Below are 18,179 nucleotides of genomic sequence, written 5' to 3' on the forward strand. Positions count from 1 at the left end.
CCACTGATCAAGAACCCCTCTGTAGAAAGACACATAAAAGCACAGTGCTCAAAGAAATATGCCTCAGCATTGAAAAGTAAAACCGTAAAAAGAACTCTCCTGAAGCAAATACTCAACTATGATATTTGCCATGGCCAAACAGAAATTATAAAGACGAATATCCTTCACTTCACCTTTACCCGAAATACCTTAAAATGCAAAGCAAATTGCCACCTCCAGTTGCTGAACCTCAAAAAGTTGGAATTAAGGTGATTCTGGGTATGGCTTGGGCTGTCCACATGACATTCATGCCATGAGCAAGCACACTAAAGAAGGCTTACTCTGTCACTTTATCATATTTTTGTTATTATTATTATTATTACTGTGTTACAATCATTATCTTTCCTCTAGAGCAGCAGTGTTAAATGTGGGCTTGAACCACAGCCAGCCACATGGCAACCTTTGAACACCTGCAGCCTGCTCAAGCCGAATCATCCCCTGTCTGGATATTATTTCTTCTACCAGAAGGTATACACATGATCAGTGAAAGCCAGTGAGATAAGAATAACCTGTTGCAGAAAAACAAAGACAAAAACAAACAGGAAACCTAAAGGCCAAGGCCTAAAACAGTGGTTACCACATATTTGCTAATACCTATGTGGGGCCAGGCTGCTTGCTTGGTACAGGCTTGTATTTCAATTGCTTCTAATCCTCAGTCCAGTACAATGGGACCTTTTTGCTTTTTCCCAAGTGCTTTTAGTAATCTGATCAATTGGTTGCCCCAGGGGCCCTTAATCAGTGTTTGTAGACGGACAAACCCAAAAGATGTATTTAATAAAATTCTAAAAGCAAAAATCTTGCTGTAGACAGCACTCCTTTGCCAGAGCTAGAACCTGGTGATGAAGTGCACATTCTGCCTAATGTACTTAATAAACTACTTAATACTTGTGGGACAGGAACTAGCTGTACAAGTTTCAGACAGATTCTCAGATAATAAAGAATACAACCTCCAAGGAACTTGTTTTTCTCTGAGCATGAGATGTATAGGTGGGAGCTAAAGGCAAAAAGACAATTGAGAAAGAATCAAAGGGGAACAGTGGTGAGAGAGCTGGGATTGAATTGACATTTCAATATAAAGAGTCATACTCAGATGTCCCTAAATGGATTGAGGGCTGTCTTTGAGGGACTGCTGGGGGGTAGTTTGGGGAACCCAGGCCCCAGAAGGAAGATTACTTTGGCTCAGAAAGGTTCCAAAATGGCAAACTTCAGCCCTTCTCCCTGCTGAGGGTGGTGAGCACCTCAAATACACGGTGAGGCCCCAGGGATCTAGAGGGAAAGTGTTTTCCCTGCCTCATGCTGCAACGCAGCAAGCAGTCTGAGACATGAACTTGGGAATTATGGCACCAGGCCTCCCCCAAGATAGATATTAATATGTGTGTGTGTGTGTGTGTGTGTGTGTGTGTTGAGGAGGGAGGCAGTGTGGAGGAGCTAAAAGGGGAGAAGGGTTTGATTTTGTCCCTAAAGTGCTAGGTAGATGTGCCAACACAATTTTGAGAGGCTTACCTGACCAAAAATGCAGGCATGAAAACCCTACCCCATTCACTGTCCTCTCTCCTCTTCTCTATAATCAAGTTGAGCTAGGAACATGTCTGGTAGTCCCATGAATGTGGAATCTGGCTCCCCAGACTACAACAGGGAAGCAAGAAGTGCTCCATATCAGTCCTGGTGAAATGGAGAATCAATTCTCTGGTGGGATGGGATAGGATATGCCCCAACTGTAGAGTATTTGCTCTTGTGGACACCACATTTCAGGCCCCTGCTGCTGTTGTGGTATAGGAACAGAGTCCAGAGAGAACAACTGGGCAAGCCTGCCAGGAGCCCAAGAGACCTAGGGAGAGAGCAAATCAAGTTAGAAACATGTGGGGAAATCTCACTAGCACCCTTCTTTCCCTACCCCTCCAAATATCATAGGTTAAGCCAATGGTTGAAGATGTAATAGCAGAAATACATTACCTAGACAGGGATATGACAATTCTACCTTATTCTACATTAGTGAAACCATTTATCCTGAAGATGGATTTAGTTCTAAGCTCCACATACTTTAGAGGAACCTAAAGTGGTATTCTCCAGAGAGGCGGTGTTGTCTTCAAGCCTCTGCAGGGCTATCTTAAAGCAGAGGAAACTGATGAGGTCTGTCTGGCACAAGGAACAGAGCCAGGATGGATTTGCGGGTACTATAGGGAAAGCTCTTTCTTACATTGAGCTCAAACCCACCAGTCACAATTGTGTATATTGTAATATACATTGAGAAGTAGTCAGCCCTCTGCCACCTCAAGTATGTGAGCAAGGACTACACGAACTCTTAGTGGGGATATTATAAAATGCACCCAAGCCTTGGAAGAAGAACTGGACTAGACAACCTTGAAGGTACCTAAGTTGATTGATTTGATATCAGTTATAACTTTCAAATTTGGTATCAGTTTTGACTTTCAAATATACATTTATTCACGTTTTCTTAGGTTGGATGCAGGGAGCAGGGAAGTCATTGGGATAACTGAAAACGTATTAACTGAAGAAATACAGAAGTGGGCACTGCAAGATATTTGGATAGTTGAAAACTGGGAATCTACCTACTCTCCTACCTCATGCTATGTAAGCCTTTGAGAAAGTAACATTGGCTATCCAACGGTTGCAATGGTGGAGTTGGACGAACTCTAAAATGTAGCCCCCAAATCTGGGTTCCTGCCCAGTTCTAGCCCACTAATTTGCCCTGTGACTTTGAGAAGCTAACTTTCCCTCTTGGTGTCTCAGTTCCTGCCTCTGTAAAATGTAAAATGAAGGGATATACACACAAGGTTTGTATAGCTATTAGGAAATGGAGGTTGATTTGAAATGTAGGGTTTCCAGATGACAAGGCTTGTATATTTTTTTCTACCATGCTATGCTGCTTGTACACATAAAGGGAGATACCTGAATATGACCATTAGATAGTGGGGCCCTGAGAGAGCTTACAAAAGACCAAAATGGAGAGACTGGTATCATGACAACCTTGCCAGTTCCCTGACAATTGTAGACCCAGAAGTGTGATATCTGTCTGGCTTAAAAGTTTAGCATCACCACTGTTGCCCCTCCATCCACAAGCGTTCCTAGCTTGCTGCTGTTCCTCCACTCCTAGTGAACAATAATATTCAAGAAGAGAATTCCTTGAGGCTAGTCCTTAATTTCTGTTTTGCTTTTTTGTTTTTTTTCTGATCCACCTTTCCAGCTCACCTCATTAGAGTTAAGGGCTGGGAACTTCAAAGGGCACATTGAGCTCCAGCCTGTCTCCAGTGCTTTCAACTGTGTTTCCCCCCAAGGTCTCAGCTCCAGTATAGGAGGCAGAGCTGGAAAACTTTTGCAGGTCCAGCTCTGTGCATTCGATGGGGCTGTGGACCCAGTGGGAGTGGCTCTCTGAGGCGCAGGAGGCCATGGTAAAGGACTCCTGTGTGGGGAAGCCACTAGTCGAGCTGCAGTCGTCCTCGAGGATAGGGTTAAGTGGCTGGGTCTGAAAGATGCTCTCACTCACTTGGGACTCAGGACTGGTCTCCTTGCTGGGTGGCACGGGGAAGAGAGATTCCTCCTTTGCTGTTTTATCAGCCTCAAACTGCAGCAAACCTCCTGCAACTCGAAGCAGAAAGCCACTGGGTTACCCAAAAGCAGGGGCTCTTCTCAGCTGGGCACTGGGTACTGAGCACAAGATAGGTAAAGGTCTGGGAGCTGATTCTTTCCTTCCTCTCCCTGGGGTCTAGAGCACCTAGCACCAGGCTGAGGTGACACAGTTGAGAAACATACTTACATTCAGGTATCAGATTGAGGCTACCTGGTACTGGATCAGGGAAAATAATCAATTTCTCTAGAGAAAAAGAAACCTTTGTGGGAAACAGGATTTTGATACCATCTCCCTTGCCATAATCTTCATGGCCTGGTCTTATGTCAATGTACATTAAGTTACATGGCAAACTCTGCAGATGGAATTAAGGTTATGGATCTCAAAATAGGGAGAGAATCTTGGATTACTCTATGGGTCCAATGTAATCCTGTGTCCCTAAAAGCAGAAGAGGAAGGCAGAGGAGACAGAGAGTATCAGAGAGATGTGGCATTAGAAGAACTCAATTCACCATTGCTACTTTTGAAAATACAAGAGGGCCATGAGCCAAAGAATATAAGTGGCCCTAGAGGCTAGGAATGGCCTTCAGCTTATAGCCAGCAAGGAAATGGGACCTAAGTCCTTTAACTGCATAGACCTGAGTTCTGCCACGTTTGTGCATGATCAGGCAAACAGATTATCTTCCAGAGACTCCAGAAAGAAACACAGCCCTGCCAATATCTTAATTTTGGCATTGTGAGACTCTAAGCAGAGACCAAATTGAGCCTGCTGAACTTCTGAGCTATGGAAACTGTGCGATAATAAGCTACTAAATATGTGGTAATTTGTTATGGCCATGATAGAAAAGTAATACCCCCTTTATGCATGGATCTGATTCAACATCAGGTCACAAACTGAGAACCTATGGGATTTGTGTTTGGCCTCTTTGCTTTGGTTGTGATTTCACTCTTTATTCAAATTCATTGACTATGTTTAACACAATTTCATAAAAAAAACCCAGATTTCTGAATTCTCTTGAAAATGTAGAAGATCTTGCAACATTAAATATTTCCATATGGTTACAAACAGCTGGAGCCAGGTAGTGGGATTCCCCTTTAGATAAGGGATATGCTCTGTAGTTTGCCACAGTTGTACTTTTCTCTCTTGCAACCTTACACTGGATCTAAATCTCACATACATCTCACCCCAGTATGTGTGTAGGTCAGTGACTCCTGAAAAACAGTTTTCCAAAGTGAGAAAACATGTAGCCTTCCTACCCCTTATAAAAACAGTGAGGAAACTGCCTGCCCTCATATTCCAAGCAGGTTACCACATTATTATCTTCAGGATAGAAGGAGAGCAGAAAAGGGTTACCCATCTCTCTTCTTCTGAGGCAGCTCTCGGATATTCTCTCATTTTCATCTTCTGGACCCTGGAGTCCAAATGCTTCATTGCTCATGTTTCATGTCCATGCACCCAGGGCCTAAGCAACAGCTCTTATCTGGGACATTGGCCTCCAAAGTCAGAGACAGGAAGGTCTACCTTGAGTCACAGTGTCCCAGGAGCTAGCAAGAAGTAGACTTTGAGAAAAATTATAAAGGAACAACAGTGTTCCCTGTGTATCCTGCAGCCCATGAAATGCTATATTCATCTCCAATTAAGCCAGGGCACAACCAAACATACCTCTTGGGCTTTTCAAGATCATCTGCTAGGCCCCAGAGCCAAACTGACCCAAGGCAAATTTACATTAGCAGGATCTTCCCACACAAATACTGCTGCTTTGCACACAGTATCCAGTGGGCTGAAAAGGAGTCCTGAGCACTCTTTTATCTAGTAAACTTTATTCTCCCCCTTATAAATCAACTTCATTGTCTGATCTGAGTTCCTGTTTCAGTGTCCCTGCCTAACTCTCAGTTCCCTTAATGGCAATGAAGCTGCACTGAACCTTGGTATTCTTGGCTGCAGTTCTAACTCTTTGCCTGGTCCTGACCAGCCACATTCCCACCTCCCCCATCTTTGTCCTCAGTGAGCTGGATTTTCTGCCCCATATTCTTGTCTAGTAGCTGAAGTTGTGCTTAATAGAGATCACAGTGTTACTGTGACTTTAAATATTTTCCATCTGGAATTTTGCATGGCCATCTGATATGGACTGGGCCAGACCTCTTGGACATCAGCATTATCTGAGGGAAAAAGTCTAGGTTTGCCAACTACTCTGGACACAGAGCTTTCAGTTATCCCCATTTGTGAAGTTATTATACTGATAGCAGTGGCCTTAGACCTCAACCACTTTTATTACAGTCATATCTCAGATATAGCCGAGCCTTCCTCAATTCATGACGTGCTCTAGAATTTATACCTACTAGTATAGATATAAAGAATTGGAAAAGAACCCAGAAATCAACAAATCCAATCCTATCTCTTATCTTAAAGATTAGGAAGAAAAAGGTCTGAAGAGGCTAGATGACTTGTCTAAGGTTACATGGTGATTTAGAGGTAGATGTAGAACCTAGGTCTCCCGATTCCTTTCCTGAGGGATTTCCCACCATACCACATTCCTTTAAAAACCCTTGAAACATAATGAACCAGGTCTTCTAAACTCTCAGGGTTGGCTTCAGTAATCTTGTAAGTCCCATGCTTTCTATTGCAGCCCCAGATAGTTCCCCAGGCCAACAGGAGACTATTCATGGGGTTTTCAAGCATGGTAGAAAAGACCCATTGTCTCTCAACCCCAAAACATTCCTCTCTTCTGCCAATAAGAGCCTTGTTCCTGATTCATGTGAAACATGAAACAGCCACCCTTACCACGCTGGCAATGTCTGTTGAAGAACTGCTTGCAGTAGAGGAAGAAGAGCCCCAGGAAGGCCAGGGTAAACACCACTAGCAGGCTGCTCACCAGTGCAACAAGTGTGGCCTCCTGAGGGGGCACTGTGGGTGCATCTGCCTCCACTAAGCTCAACTGGAAGGCACCTGTGAGACAAAAAAATGAGGGAGGTCAGTTAGCGTGGGCAGTAAACAGTCACCCTGACCCTGGACCTGGACTTCCTCAGGCTGTCACCCTTCTCCCTAGGGCCTTCCCCAATTAGGGTGGCTATGCTGGTTTTACTTCTAGAGCAGGCAAAATTATAAAGAACAAGGCAAAATAATTTGTATATACTGCTGGTATGTACAAATTAGTACAATTAATCAAAGATGCACATATCCTAAGATCTTTCTATGCCACATCTAATTATACAATCCAGATCAATGGAAACAAGCTAAAACATTCATCAGTAGAGCACAAGATAAACAAATCATGATATAATCCTAAAATCTTACATTATTATACAGCACTTAAAGGCCTTTATGGATCAATATAAATAATCTAGAGGGGAAAAAGAAAGTTGGAGAAACAGAACATATAGCTTGATATCATTTCTATAAAACATTATACAATACATAATAATAGCATATATTGGTTATGAATATGCACATATATCACAAAAGAACCCAAGTATTAAAATATTAGTGGAGAGTATGGCAGAGGCATAGTGCTCAGCAATTATCCACATACTCCCACGTATTTCCCTTATACCCTTGCAGTAAGGCCATCAGAGTACTTCTGGCCAATAAACTGTGAGTTGAAATAACATGTGTCACTTCCAGACTGAGGTAGTTAAGAACCAGTATGTCTCCTCCATCTCTTCCCCTGTATCATTGACCTGGAAGACATATGGTCTAGAATGCACAGTGAAATGATGTAGGAAGGCCTTTGCATAGTAAAAAAAAATAAATTTTTATTGTATAAAGTCACTAAGATTTTGCAGCTTGTTTGTTACTGTAGCATAGCCTACCAACAGAATACATACAATTTCAGGATAGTGGTTGTATCTGAGGAGGTAGGGAGGTAATAGGACTCTGAGAGAATGTAGAAGAGAATTCCATTATATCTGTGGAATCTTCATTCTTTTAAAAAATCTGAAGCAAATATGCAAAATGCTATGATTTATTAACTTTGGGTAGATGCTGGGTGATTGCATTTTAATTTTATATTTTTCTGCATTTAAAAATATTTCTACATGTTTGAAAATTTTCATGATTTAAAAAATATATCAATAATTTTAAAATAGTAAGTAAGTAAATAGAAGGTAGACAAAAACGATAGACGATCAGATAAATGGATAGTGGTATAGGCATAGATTGGACCCTAGTTCTTCATTCAGCCTCTTACAAGTCCTCAGCCCCAGGGGCTCCTATATACTTTGTATAATAATAATATCTCATAGGTTTACAAATATTATAATTTGTGAAATGCTTCCTAATATCCATTTTATCATTAGACCTAGACACCCACCACACAAGGTATGAAGAAAAATGATTATCATGACTCACCCTTTTTTCAGAAGTGGGAAATGAGGTTCAATGAGATTGAATGATTTGCATAGAGTTACAAAGATAATATGTTGTAAAACCAGAATTCTAATCTGATTCCCTTGCCACTCTACTCTACATGAAAAGGTATGAGGGGATATGGGAAGTCTTTACTACCCTATCTTGCTGCCACCCAATGGGATGAGGAGAAAAGGGAAGAAGAGAACTGGATACACACATTGAACCTCAGAGGTGGGGGTCTGCTTCGTGCACGGGATGCACTCTTGGTCCTGCAGGCCTCCAATGCGTGTCTTTCGGTAGAACCTGTGTTCAGAGCAATTAGGAATGGCAGGGTGATCAAACAAGCAATGCACTTGGACCAGTTCTTCCTGGGAAAGCAGCTCCTAAGAATCTTGCCAACCTAAAAGTAAATGCCCACCCCTTATTCTGAGTTATCTGCCTCTGTGTCTTTTTCTGACTCAGAGACCCAGACACTCTACTTCTTCCCCCATTCATGACACCATGTAGCCAAAAGGTGACCTAATTCCACAAGAGAGGGGTGCACTGCTTTGCTACCAAGTACATCATAACTTCTTTTGAGTCTACAGTGAGATTTACCTTGAACTTTGGTCTTCAGCTGAGAGTGATGATGAAAAAGCTGTAAAGTACTCATCTGTGACTGACAATGTGCTAAGCACTTTATAGAGGTATCTTGGGAAGACACCACTTCTCTCTTCTGGGAGCTTAAACTGAATATTATGTTTATAGGTAGAATACTTCAACTAAGTTCTGAGAAGTGAGGATGGGAGAAACCTCCAACAGCTGGAAAAACCCAGAGAAGCTTGGTCTCATAAAGCAGGCTCACCTGGGCAAACAGTCCCCACAGACAGCATTAGAGGTAGCTGTGCAGTTGACCTTCTGAACACGATTGATGACAGCACAGGTGATGCAACTCTGACATCTGTGGTGGCCCCAGCTGCTTTTGTACCTGCGAGGAGGGCAGGCTGTGCAGTAGGCATCTCCACCCTCTCCATAACCACAATCCTGTAGACAGATGGGAGTTGTTAATACTGCTTTATAGGAGCTTGGAGATGGGATCACTTGTGGGACAAGTGGACATGTACAGAGTAGTATTTTGCAACTTGCAACCCCATTACTAAATCATAAAACCAATTCACTAGCTTCCAGCCAGCATTAAAAGATAAAACAGAACGAAATAGAAGAATAATATCAAATATAAGAGTACACAGAATGAAGTAAAGCTAAGTATTTGTATCAATCAGCATAGGCTATGCTGTAGTATGGCGAAAGTCAAACCCTAAATCTCAGTGTCTTAAAAGAATAAAAGTTTGTTTCTCATTCATCATATTTGCCTACCGGGGGTTCCTGAGGACTCTGCTGTACATCATCCTCAATGGGGTACCTGGGGTTACAGAAGCTTTATTTTTCTGCTTTTATGATTGAAACATTGTGAACTGTGTACAAGCTCTTAAAGTTTTCCCCAAGAAATGACCCATATTGCTTTACTCACATGTCCTTGGCCATACACATCACATGATCATTAATAACTACAACGGGTACAAGAAAATGCAATTCTACAATGTGACAGAATATGGGGAGCTGAAATATTTGACAAATAGTCATAAGCACTACCCACATCGGTACTGTTTTATAAAAGTTTTGCAGATAAAATGCATGAAAGTATATGTTGGGTTGTGATAAAAAGTTATTTCTTACTCTAGGTCGTGGTAAAAAATGTTTGAATGCCAATGGTATAGATGAGAGGCAAACACTCTAGCTGGCTCTTGTCTCAGCTCTGGTACTAACTTTGGCCATATTCCTTCCCCCGACCCCTAGTTTCTGGGCATCAGAAGTCCCAACACTGAGGAAATTGGAATAAATGCTCTCTAGAGATTCTTAGAGCTGACAGCCTAACCTCAACAGGAACAAGGCTCCTGCCTGATACCAGTCACAGCTCTTTCTCAAAGAAACAACTCTAGTTGTGAAAGGATATTAATTGTATGCTAGTTGTAGCAGAAGCCGGCTGGTTGTTGGCTTAACCTATTCTTTGAACACCATTAGCCAACATTCCTTAACCCCACTGCAATGAAGTGGGGGCATGTGCATCATTTCTAGCCAATGAAATATGGATACTAATATTGTTTGCCATTCCCAGGCCTGACTCAAAAACATGTCCTGTGTGATACTTAAATGTTCTTCATGCATTCATTTTCCAGTGCATGCTGACACCCCTGCAAACCTTGGAATAAATATATTAAGAATGATAGCGGAAGCCAGATAAAATGGAGGAGTAGGCAGCTTCGAGCTCTTATGCCCCCACAAAAACATAGAAAAACAAGCAGGAACTGTCATAATCAATGTTGTCAGAACTCTCAGAAACATTCAAAGGTTTACATCAACCATGTAAATGTGAAATCAAGAAAAAAGTCACTTGAAAATAATAGGAAAGTTTTCTGCTATTTTTACTTGTACTTGTTACATCCCTCACCCCAGAGCAGTGGTAGTCCTAAAGTAGTGGAAGTCTTTTTTTTTTTTTTTTTTTTTTTTTTTTTTTTTGAGACGGAGTCTCGCTCTTTCACCAGGCTGGACTGCAGTGGCGCTATCTCGGCTCACTGCAGTGGCGCTATCTCGGCTCACTGCAAGCTCCGCATCCCGGGTTCATGCCATTCTCCTGCCTCAGCCCCCTGAGTAGCTGAAATTACAGGCGCCCACCACCGCGCCCGGCTAATTTTTTGTATTTTTAGTAGAGACGAGGTTTCACCATGTTAGCCAAGATGGTCTCGATCTCCTGACCTAGTGATCCGCCCGCCTCGGCCTCTCAAAGTGCTGGGATTACAGGGTGAGTCACCGTGCCCGGCCCAAGTAGTGGAAGTCTTAAAGTAACCTCAGCCTGTATTCCTAGTGTGAGACCTCATTACCTGATTCCAGAGTGAGCTAAGCAAAACTTATTGACAAATTACTGTGTATGTCTGTCCTAACCTCTTTGAGGGCTATTTGAAGGACTGATATAAGGTATTTATGTACGTTCCACTCAATTGAGAATGCAGATTGGAAAAGTGATGGGCACTGTTTCAAAATGCTGCAAGGCAAACTAACAAACCACAATGCCTAGGGCAATGATTATGGATTAGGACATAAAACAGACTGTCTGAATCTGGGAGCAAAAGCTGGGGGAGGTTCCTTTAGAAATAAGAACATTCAAAAGTATCCACATGGAGGAATTTAGAAAGGTGTGTGCATACAAGACACATGCTCAGAAAATACTAGTGGAGACCTAAAGCTTACATGTCAGGCTGATCCCTAAGCTAAGTGCACATCTGGCTGTTTAAGTAGTTCCCCAGCACAGAGCCAATCTAAAAATGTGAGAGTAGTGTGTGACTATTTTTTTCTTTTGGTTGTTGTTGTCATTTTTTAACTTTTAGCATTCAATGAAATTGCTGTCCAAACATTAGCTGAACATGAGCTAAATTAACATAGGTTTCAATGACGATACATGACAAAAAATAGTCTCTATAAAAATAGTTCGGAAAAACACCTAAACAAATGGAGTGCTAGCCTAGGCAACACGGCAAAGCCCTGTCTCTACCAAAAATACAAAAATTAGTTGGGAATGGTGGCATACACCTGTGGTCCCAACTACTCAGGTGGCTGAGATGGGAGGATCGCTAGAGCCCAGGAAGTGGAGGCTGAAGTCAGCAATAACCATGACACTACACTCCAGTCGGGGTGACAGAGCAATACCCAGTCCCAAACAAAATCATAATAATAACAACAATAATAATAATAACAACAACAGATGGACTACTATAGCCTTCAACAACACAAATCTAGAAAACAAACAAAACCAAAACCAAAAATAAAACAGGAAGAGGGGGAATCTGACTTCCAGAGTTACTTCATTACAATACAAAACTGCCCAGTTTTTAACAACAAAAAAATAAATCACACAGTGTAAAAAGAAACAGGCAAGTGTGGCCCATTCAAAGGAACAAGAAAAAGAAAGAACCGAGACTATTCTTGAGGAAGCCCAGACATTGCACTTAGTAGACAAAGACTAAAAGAACTGTCTTAAATTTGCTCAAAGACAAACATGGACAAAGAACTATAAGAAATCAGGAAACAAATGTATAAACAAAGTGAGAATATTGGTAAAGAAAAATTGTAAAACGGAACCAAACATGAATACTGGAGCTAAAAAGTAAGATAAATGAAATGAAAACTTCACTAGAGAATTTGAGTAGGTAAAAGAAAGAATGAGCAAACCTGAATGTAGGACAATTTAAATTACCAAGTCTGAGGAGAAGAAAGTAAACAGAACATAAGGAACTTGTGGAACATCATGCAGGTGACCAATATATACATTATGGGATTCCCAGAAAAAATACGGAGATGGGGGACAAGAATGAATATTTGAAGAAATAATGGCTTAAAACTTCTCAAATTTGATGAAAGATATAAATTTACCCATCCAAGATGCTCAAGAAACTCCAAGCAGAGTAAACATAAAGAGACCCATGCTGAGATACACTATCAACAAAATGTTTATAGCTGAAAACAAAGAGAAAATATTGAAAATCAAGAGTGAAATTACTTGTCAAGTAAAGGTATTCTCGATAAGATTCAAAGCATATTTCTCATCACAAAGTGCAGACTTAAAGTCAGTGAGATGACATATATAAGTGCCTAAACAAATAAACTGTTAACCAAAAACTCTATATGCAGAAAAAAAGTTCTCCAAAAATAAAGGAATAATTAAAACACCCCTAGATAAACAATAGCTTATTGATATCACTAGACCTGACTACAAGAAGAGAGTCCTTCAGGCTGAAATGAACAGACAATGGAGAGTAACCCAAAGCCATGCGAAGAGTAAATCTCTCTGGTAAAGGTGATTGCATGAAAAAATATGATTCCGCTTATATGAAATATCTAGAATAGGAAAATTTGTAGAGATAGAGAGTAGAGGCTATCAGGCACTTTGGGGAGGGGGAAATTGGGAGTTATTGCTTAATGCATACAGAGACTGTATTTGGGGTAATAAAAAGTCTTAGAAATAAAGGGGTGATGGTTGCATAACATTGTTAATGTGATTAATGCTGCTGAATTATACACTTACAATGGCTAATGCAGCAAATTTGAGATTATATATTTTACCACAATCTTAAAAATCATAATGCAGTATACCAAAAACCATGAATTGTAAACCTAAATGGGTGAATTGTCTGGTATGTGAACTGTATTTTAATAAGGCTTCTTAAAAAATACAGAGCTCCCATAAGCCTGGCTTCCCGAATGGCTGAGAAGAATCTTCCTACTCCCCAACATGGATTGGAGTCACATTCAGGAATAAACCCTTAACCTGTTATGTCACCAAATTTTAGTATTTGTTACAGCAGTTAGTATTACCTGAACTAACATTTAAGTTATACTTTCCCAGGAGTTGGAAAAAGTGAGCATCAGGCAGGCTCTAAATACTCCTTCCATTCTGTCCCTGTGTTTGCGCACTCAGGCTTTACTCAATACCTTGCAGCCTCACTCACAATGATACCATCTACCAATGGGATCTGACATGGGCACTAGCCATTTTACTCATACTCTAAGTTTCTTGAAAAGGCAAAGGGTTTCTTGGAATCTCTGCTAACCTTATGTGCACCATTGGAATGGTGATAGCTTCCATATCTGCTTAAAACAGTGAGCTGGGGGTCAAACTATTAGGAAATATAAGGTAGTGATGAAAATCCCTGATCCAAGGTAATGAAGACCTATCTTTAACTCCCACTTCTACTACTGACCAGTGATGTGACCTTGGGCAAGTCATTGGGACTGAATATTCTTGTCAATCCAATTGGAATTAATGCTATCCAACTTATAGGTTTGTTGAGATTACATGAGCTGTCGAAATGAACAAAGGGAATATCTCAAAGCAATGGAGAATAGCTGGCTTTTTAAATAGGTTATGTTGGATAATCGAATGACAATGTGAAAAATGATAAAATTTGATACATTCCTCACACTATACACCAGAATGAATTCAAAATAGATCAGAAATTTATAGATAAAAATTAAAACCATAAAGTACCAAAACAAAATATAAATAAATTCCTCTTTAATCTGGGAGTGGAGAAATTTTCTCTAACTGCAACACAAAGTCCAGAAGCAGTAAAGGAAAGATAGTTCTAATTACATAAAAATTTTAAAAAGTTTCAGGGTAAAAGATTCATAAGCAAAATTAGAAAATACATAACGAATTAGTAAAAAGATGTACACCATATCACAGACTAAAGATTTATATTCCTAAAATACACAACTAGTATAAATTAATGACAACCACCTTATGAGAAACTAAACGTATATTCACAGACAAAGAAACACAAACAGCTCTTATTTAGATAAAGGATGTCTCTTAACCAGATACACACACACACACACACAGATACATATATAGCTTTGTGTGTGGGTTGTGTGTAGTGCTTGTCACCATGCCTAGAACATAGTAATCTTTCAATGAACAGATGAACATTAGGTATTGTTCTTCTGGAAAGCAAGTTTTTATTCTATCTATAGCACTGGAATCAGAAGACCCGTGCCTGACTCCTCACTTACTCACTTGCTAGAGAAGGGAATGACAAAAGCAAGCTAGCATTTATTGAAAATTAACCAATAAGTTGAGTGATTGATTGATTAATTGGTTAGCACTCCCTTTTATTTTATTGGTTAACTCAGAAAACATTTTTGAAGCAACTACAATGCATGAGGATGCTATCCTGAATATTGTGACTAAATAATTGAATCAATCAGACAAAAATCCACACACACGCATGAATTTATATACTTGTTTATTCATCATAAAACCTTATAAGGGTGCATTATAATCCATGTTTCACAAATAAGCAAAATTGAGGCACAAATTGTTGGCCTGAGAAGCCTCTTCCCCATGGGACTGCGATTCCCACACACAACTAGAGACAGTGGGCTGCAGGGGGCACCAGAGATTCCACTATAAGTACCCAGCTCAAATGCTTCTGTGTCCTGTGGGTCTTCGATTATTTTCCCCCACATAGGAACAGGTGGGTGGGGTATACTGGCAAGTGGTATCCTACTAATAACAAATGGTCCAGTATGGGAAACGTCCTTTGACTCTACAACTCAGACACTTCTTTATGCCGACCTAAATGGACCAAGTGACCCGGCCCAGGAAATCGTTTATACCTGAGGCAGCACAAGATAAACCCCACAGACAAAAAAATCACACTACAAAGGTCCGGGAAATTAAATAGTCTTTAGAACTGCAGCTCACAAATGTGGGCCAAAACCTGTATGCTAAACCTAAACAGATGACTGCCTGCTAAAGTAAAAGTTTAAATAGGACCCTGAGTCTCCTGACTTAATTGACAAAATGTCCAGAACAGAACGAAAAACCACCCATGATAATAAGAATAAGGAAAATCACAACATGAATGAGAAAAGTCAATTAAATGACAGCAACTCCTAGATAAAGCAGATGTTGGAATGACTGAACAAGGATTTTAAAGCACCCATAATAAAAATGTTTTAAAAAACAATTTAAAATTATCTTAAAAATAGAAAATCTCATCAAAGAAACAGAAGTTTTTTAAATAAACAGATGGTAATTATTAAAAATAAAATGACAGAAATTTTAAAAATTCAGTGGATGGGCTTAGTAGTAGAGACAGATGATAGAATCAGTGAACTTGAGGACAGAACAATAGAATTTATGCAATATGAACAACAGGGAGAAAACGACAAAATAAAATAAAATGAACAAAGCCTCAAGAACCTATGAGACTGTAAAAAAAATAGAACAATCATATTGTCAGAATCTTATGAAAAGAAAATTTTTAAAATGTTTATCTAAAAATATTTTCAAACAAATTGGGAGAAAACTTCACAAATTTGGTAAAAGACATACAAGTTAAAGAAGATGAACAAACCCCAGACAGAATAAAACCAAAGAAATGCACACCAATACACATCATAATAAAACTTCTGAAACCTAAATTTAAAAAAATATTGACAATAGCCAAGAAGAAATGGCATTACCTATAGAAAAGCACCCATTCAAATGATATGACAGTGGGTTACTGTCAGAAGCAATGGAGGCCAGAAGGAAGTATTACATTTTTCAAGTACTGAAATAAAAAAACTGTCAACTGCAAATTTATATCCAATGAAAGTAGCCCCAGAAATGAAGGGACACAAAAACATTCTCAGGCAAAGGAAAACTAACAGAATGAGTTGCTAGTAGGCCTACCCTTAAATAATGATAAAGGGAGTTCATAAAACAGAAATGAAATGATTTAAGAAAGAGTGGAAGTGATAAAAGAAGAAATCTTGGAGCATCAGGAAGGAAGGAACACTGGGAGAGAAAAAAATATGGTTGTATAAAATGTACTGTCTTTCTCTTCACACACTTTATAAATCATAGCTGATGACTAAAACAAATTTAACAAAAATTATATCTGATATTCGTGACAATGATATTTAAAAGTGGGGAAAGTAAAGGAATATAAATGGAACAGATATTTCAGTACTTCACTTGAAATGGCAAAATGTTGATACCAGCTGACACTGAAAAAGTAACATGTGTTAGTTTTTCATGTAATACTCAGAACCACCTCTAAAAAAATGATACAAAGAGATACACTCAAAAACATTACAAATAAATCATGATGGAATCCTAAATAAAATGTTCATGGAAAGCACAGGAAGGCAAGAAAAGACAAATAGAGGGACAAAAAAACAGAGAAAACAAACACAAAAACAATAAAATGTTAGGCTTAAATCCTAAAATATCAATGATTATTTAAATATAAATGTTTTAAGTAAGCCAATTAAAAGACAGGGATTGGCACAGTGAAATAAAACCAAAGACTATCAAATTGTACTCAATAAAAATTAAAAAAATAAATCATTTTTTAATAAATTAAGAAGGAGCAAATTATCATTAAAAATTTATTGAGAATTCTCCTTCATAATTAGGAGGCAAAGGAAGTTCTTTCAAATGATTAAGGTGCAAAAATTATTTTGCTATTAACCACTTTTATATCCAGAAAACATTGATATTCTTGATTTTGCCATGGTAGCACAATGCTGATCCAAAATTTTGATGCTGATGGTGTTACAATAAGAATTATTTGTTTTAGTTAAAATACTAACTTATACAACATAAAAGGGTATTTACCTTAAAACTATAATCAAGAATGGTTTATACTGGGAATGGAAGATATTTAAATTTTAGGAATTTATTAATATATGTCATCAAATTAATACATCAAAGGGAAAATATATTTATAAATCAATAGATGATGCTAAAAAGAAACAAAATTTAAAAGCATTTCTGGTTTTTAAACACAAATATACTTATATTTTAATATATTTTATATAAATGATTTTTAAAATACTCTGTTATCTACTATATGTCTGTCTACTTAAGTTCCTTATGTGAGCAGACAAATAACAATAAATAATGAATGGAAAGAATAGAAAGAGAAACAATCAGAAATAGATCACAAAATTGGAAAGGCAAATGGGCAAATAAACACAGTAAAGTTGGTACATTTCCCCTATCAAATAGAAAAAAAGTAAAATCAAAATTCTCATAAAGTCCTCATAAATTAGTAATTAATATTAAGAGGAAGGCATAAAATTAATAGAGCATGAAAATGTCTATTATTTATTTGTGTTTAGGCTTCTGGGACATGGGAATTTGTTGTGGGAAGTCAGGGACTCCAAACGGAGGGCCACAACAGGAATTCTATGCACTGTTGAAAATAAATGTAATGGTCATGGAAATTAGTATAAAAAAAATTCAGAAGTGTTATCTGCTGATATATTTCAAGAGTCTTAAAATTGTACACATTATTTAGCTTGGCAATTATACATCAAGAAAAATGTCCTGAGGAAATGGTGTTAATTTTCTGCAATGATTTATTTACAGTGATGTTTATAATTCATGAGTAAAATTTAAAAGTAAATAAAAGTAACTTTTTCCCAGCCATCCCATTACTGGGTATATACCCAAAGGAGTATAAATCATGCTGCTATAAAGACACATGCACACGTATGTTTATTGCGGCACTATTCACAATAGCAAAGACTTGGAACCAACCCAAATGTCCAACAACGATAGACTGGATTAAGAAAATGTGGCACATATACACCATGGAATACTATGCAGCCATAAAAA

At 38.9% G+C, this 18,179-nt stretch overlaps 1 protein-coding gene across 4 annotated transcripts in view; it reads right to left on the reverse strand.

Annotated features, from left to right (window-relative positions):
* Positions 1–1,489: 1,489 nt before the first annotated feature.
* Positions 1,490–18,179, reverse strand: part of EDA2R (ectodysplasin A2 receptor) — a 42,543-nt gene continuing 25,853 nt past the window's right edge. Inside the window, exons 3-8 of one of the 4 annotated variants that reach the window (XM_058441587.1) lie at positions 8,817–8,995; positions 8,190–8,275; positions 6,407–6,571; positions 3,815–3,871; positions 3,250–3,642; positions 1,729–1,867 (exon numbers count right to left, since the gene is read on the reverse strand). In XM_058441587.1, coding sequence (XP_058297570.1) covers positions 3,260–3,642; positions 3,815–3,871; positions 6,407–6,571; positions 8,190–8,275; positions 8,817–8,995 — 870 coding nt within the window. In that variant the 3' untranslated portion in view covers positions 1,729–1,867; positions 3,250–3,259. Of the gene's footprint in view, positions 1,868–3,224; positions 3,643–3,814; positions 3,872–6,406; positions 6,572–8,189; positions 8,276–8,816; positions 8,996–18,179 lie in introns of those variants that run through there. The other 3 variants (XM_032757097.2, XM_032757101.2, XM_032757100.2) reach the window with 3 other exon arrangements.

Source organism: Hylobates moloch, unplaced genomic scaffold, assembly GCF_009828535.3.
Source record: "Hylobates moloch isolate HMO894 unplaced genomic scaffold, HMol_V3 SCAFFOLD_7, whole genome shotgun sequence".
NCBI classification, from domain to species: domain Eukaryota; kingdom Metazoa; phylum Chordata; class Mammalia; order Primates; family Hylobatidae; genus Hylobates; species Hylobates moloch.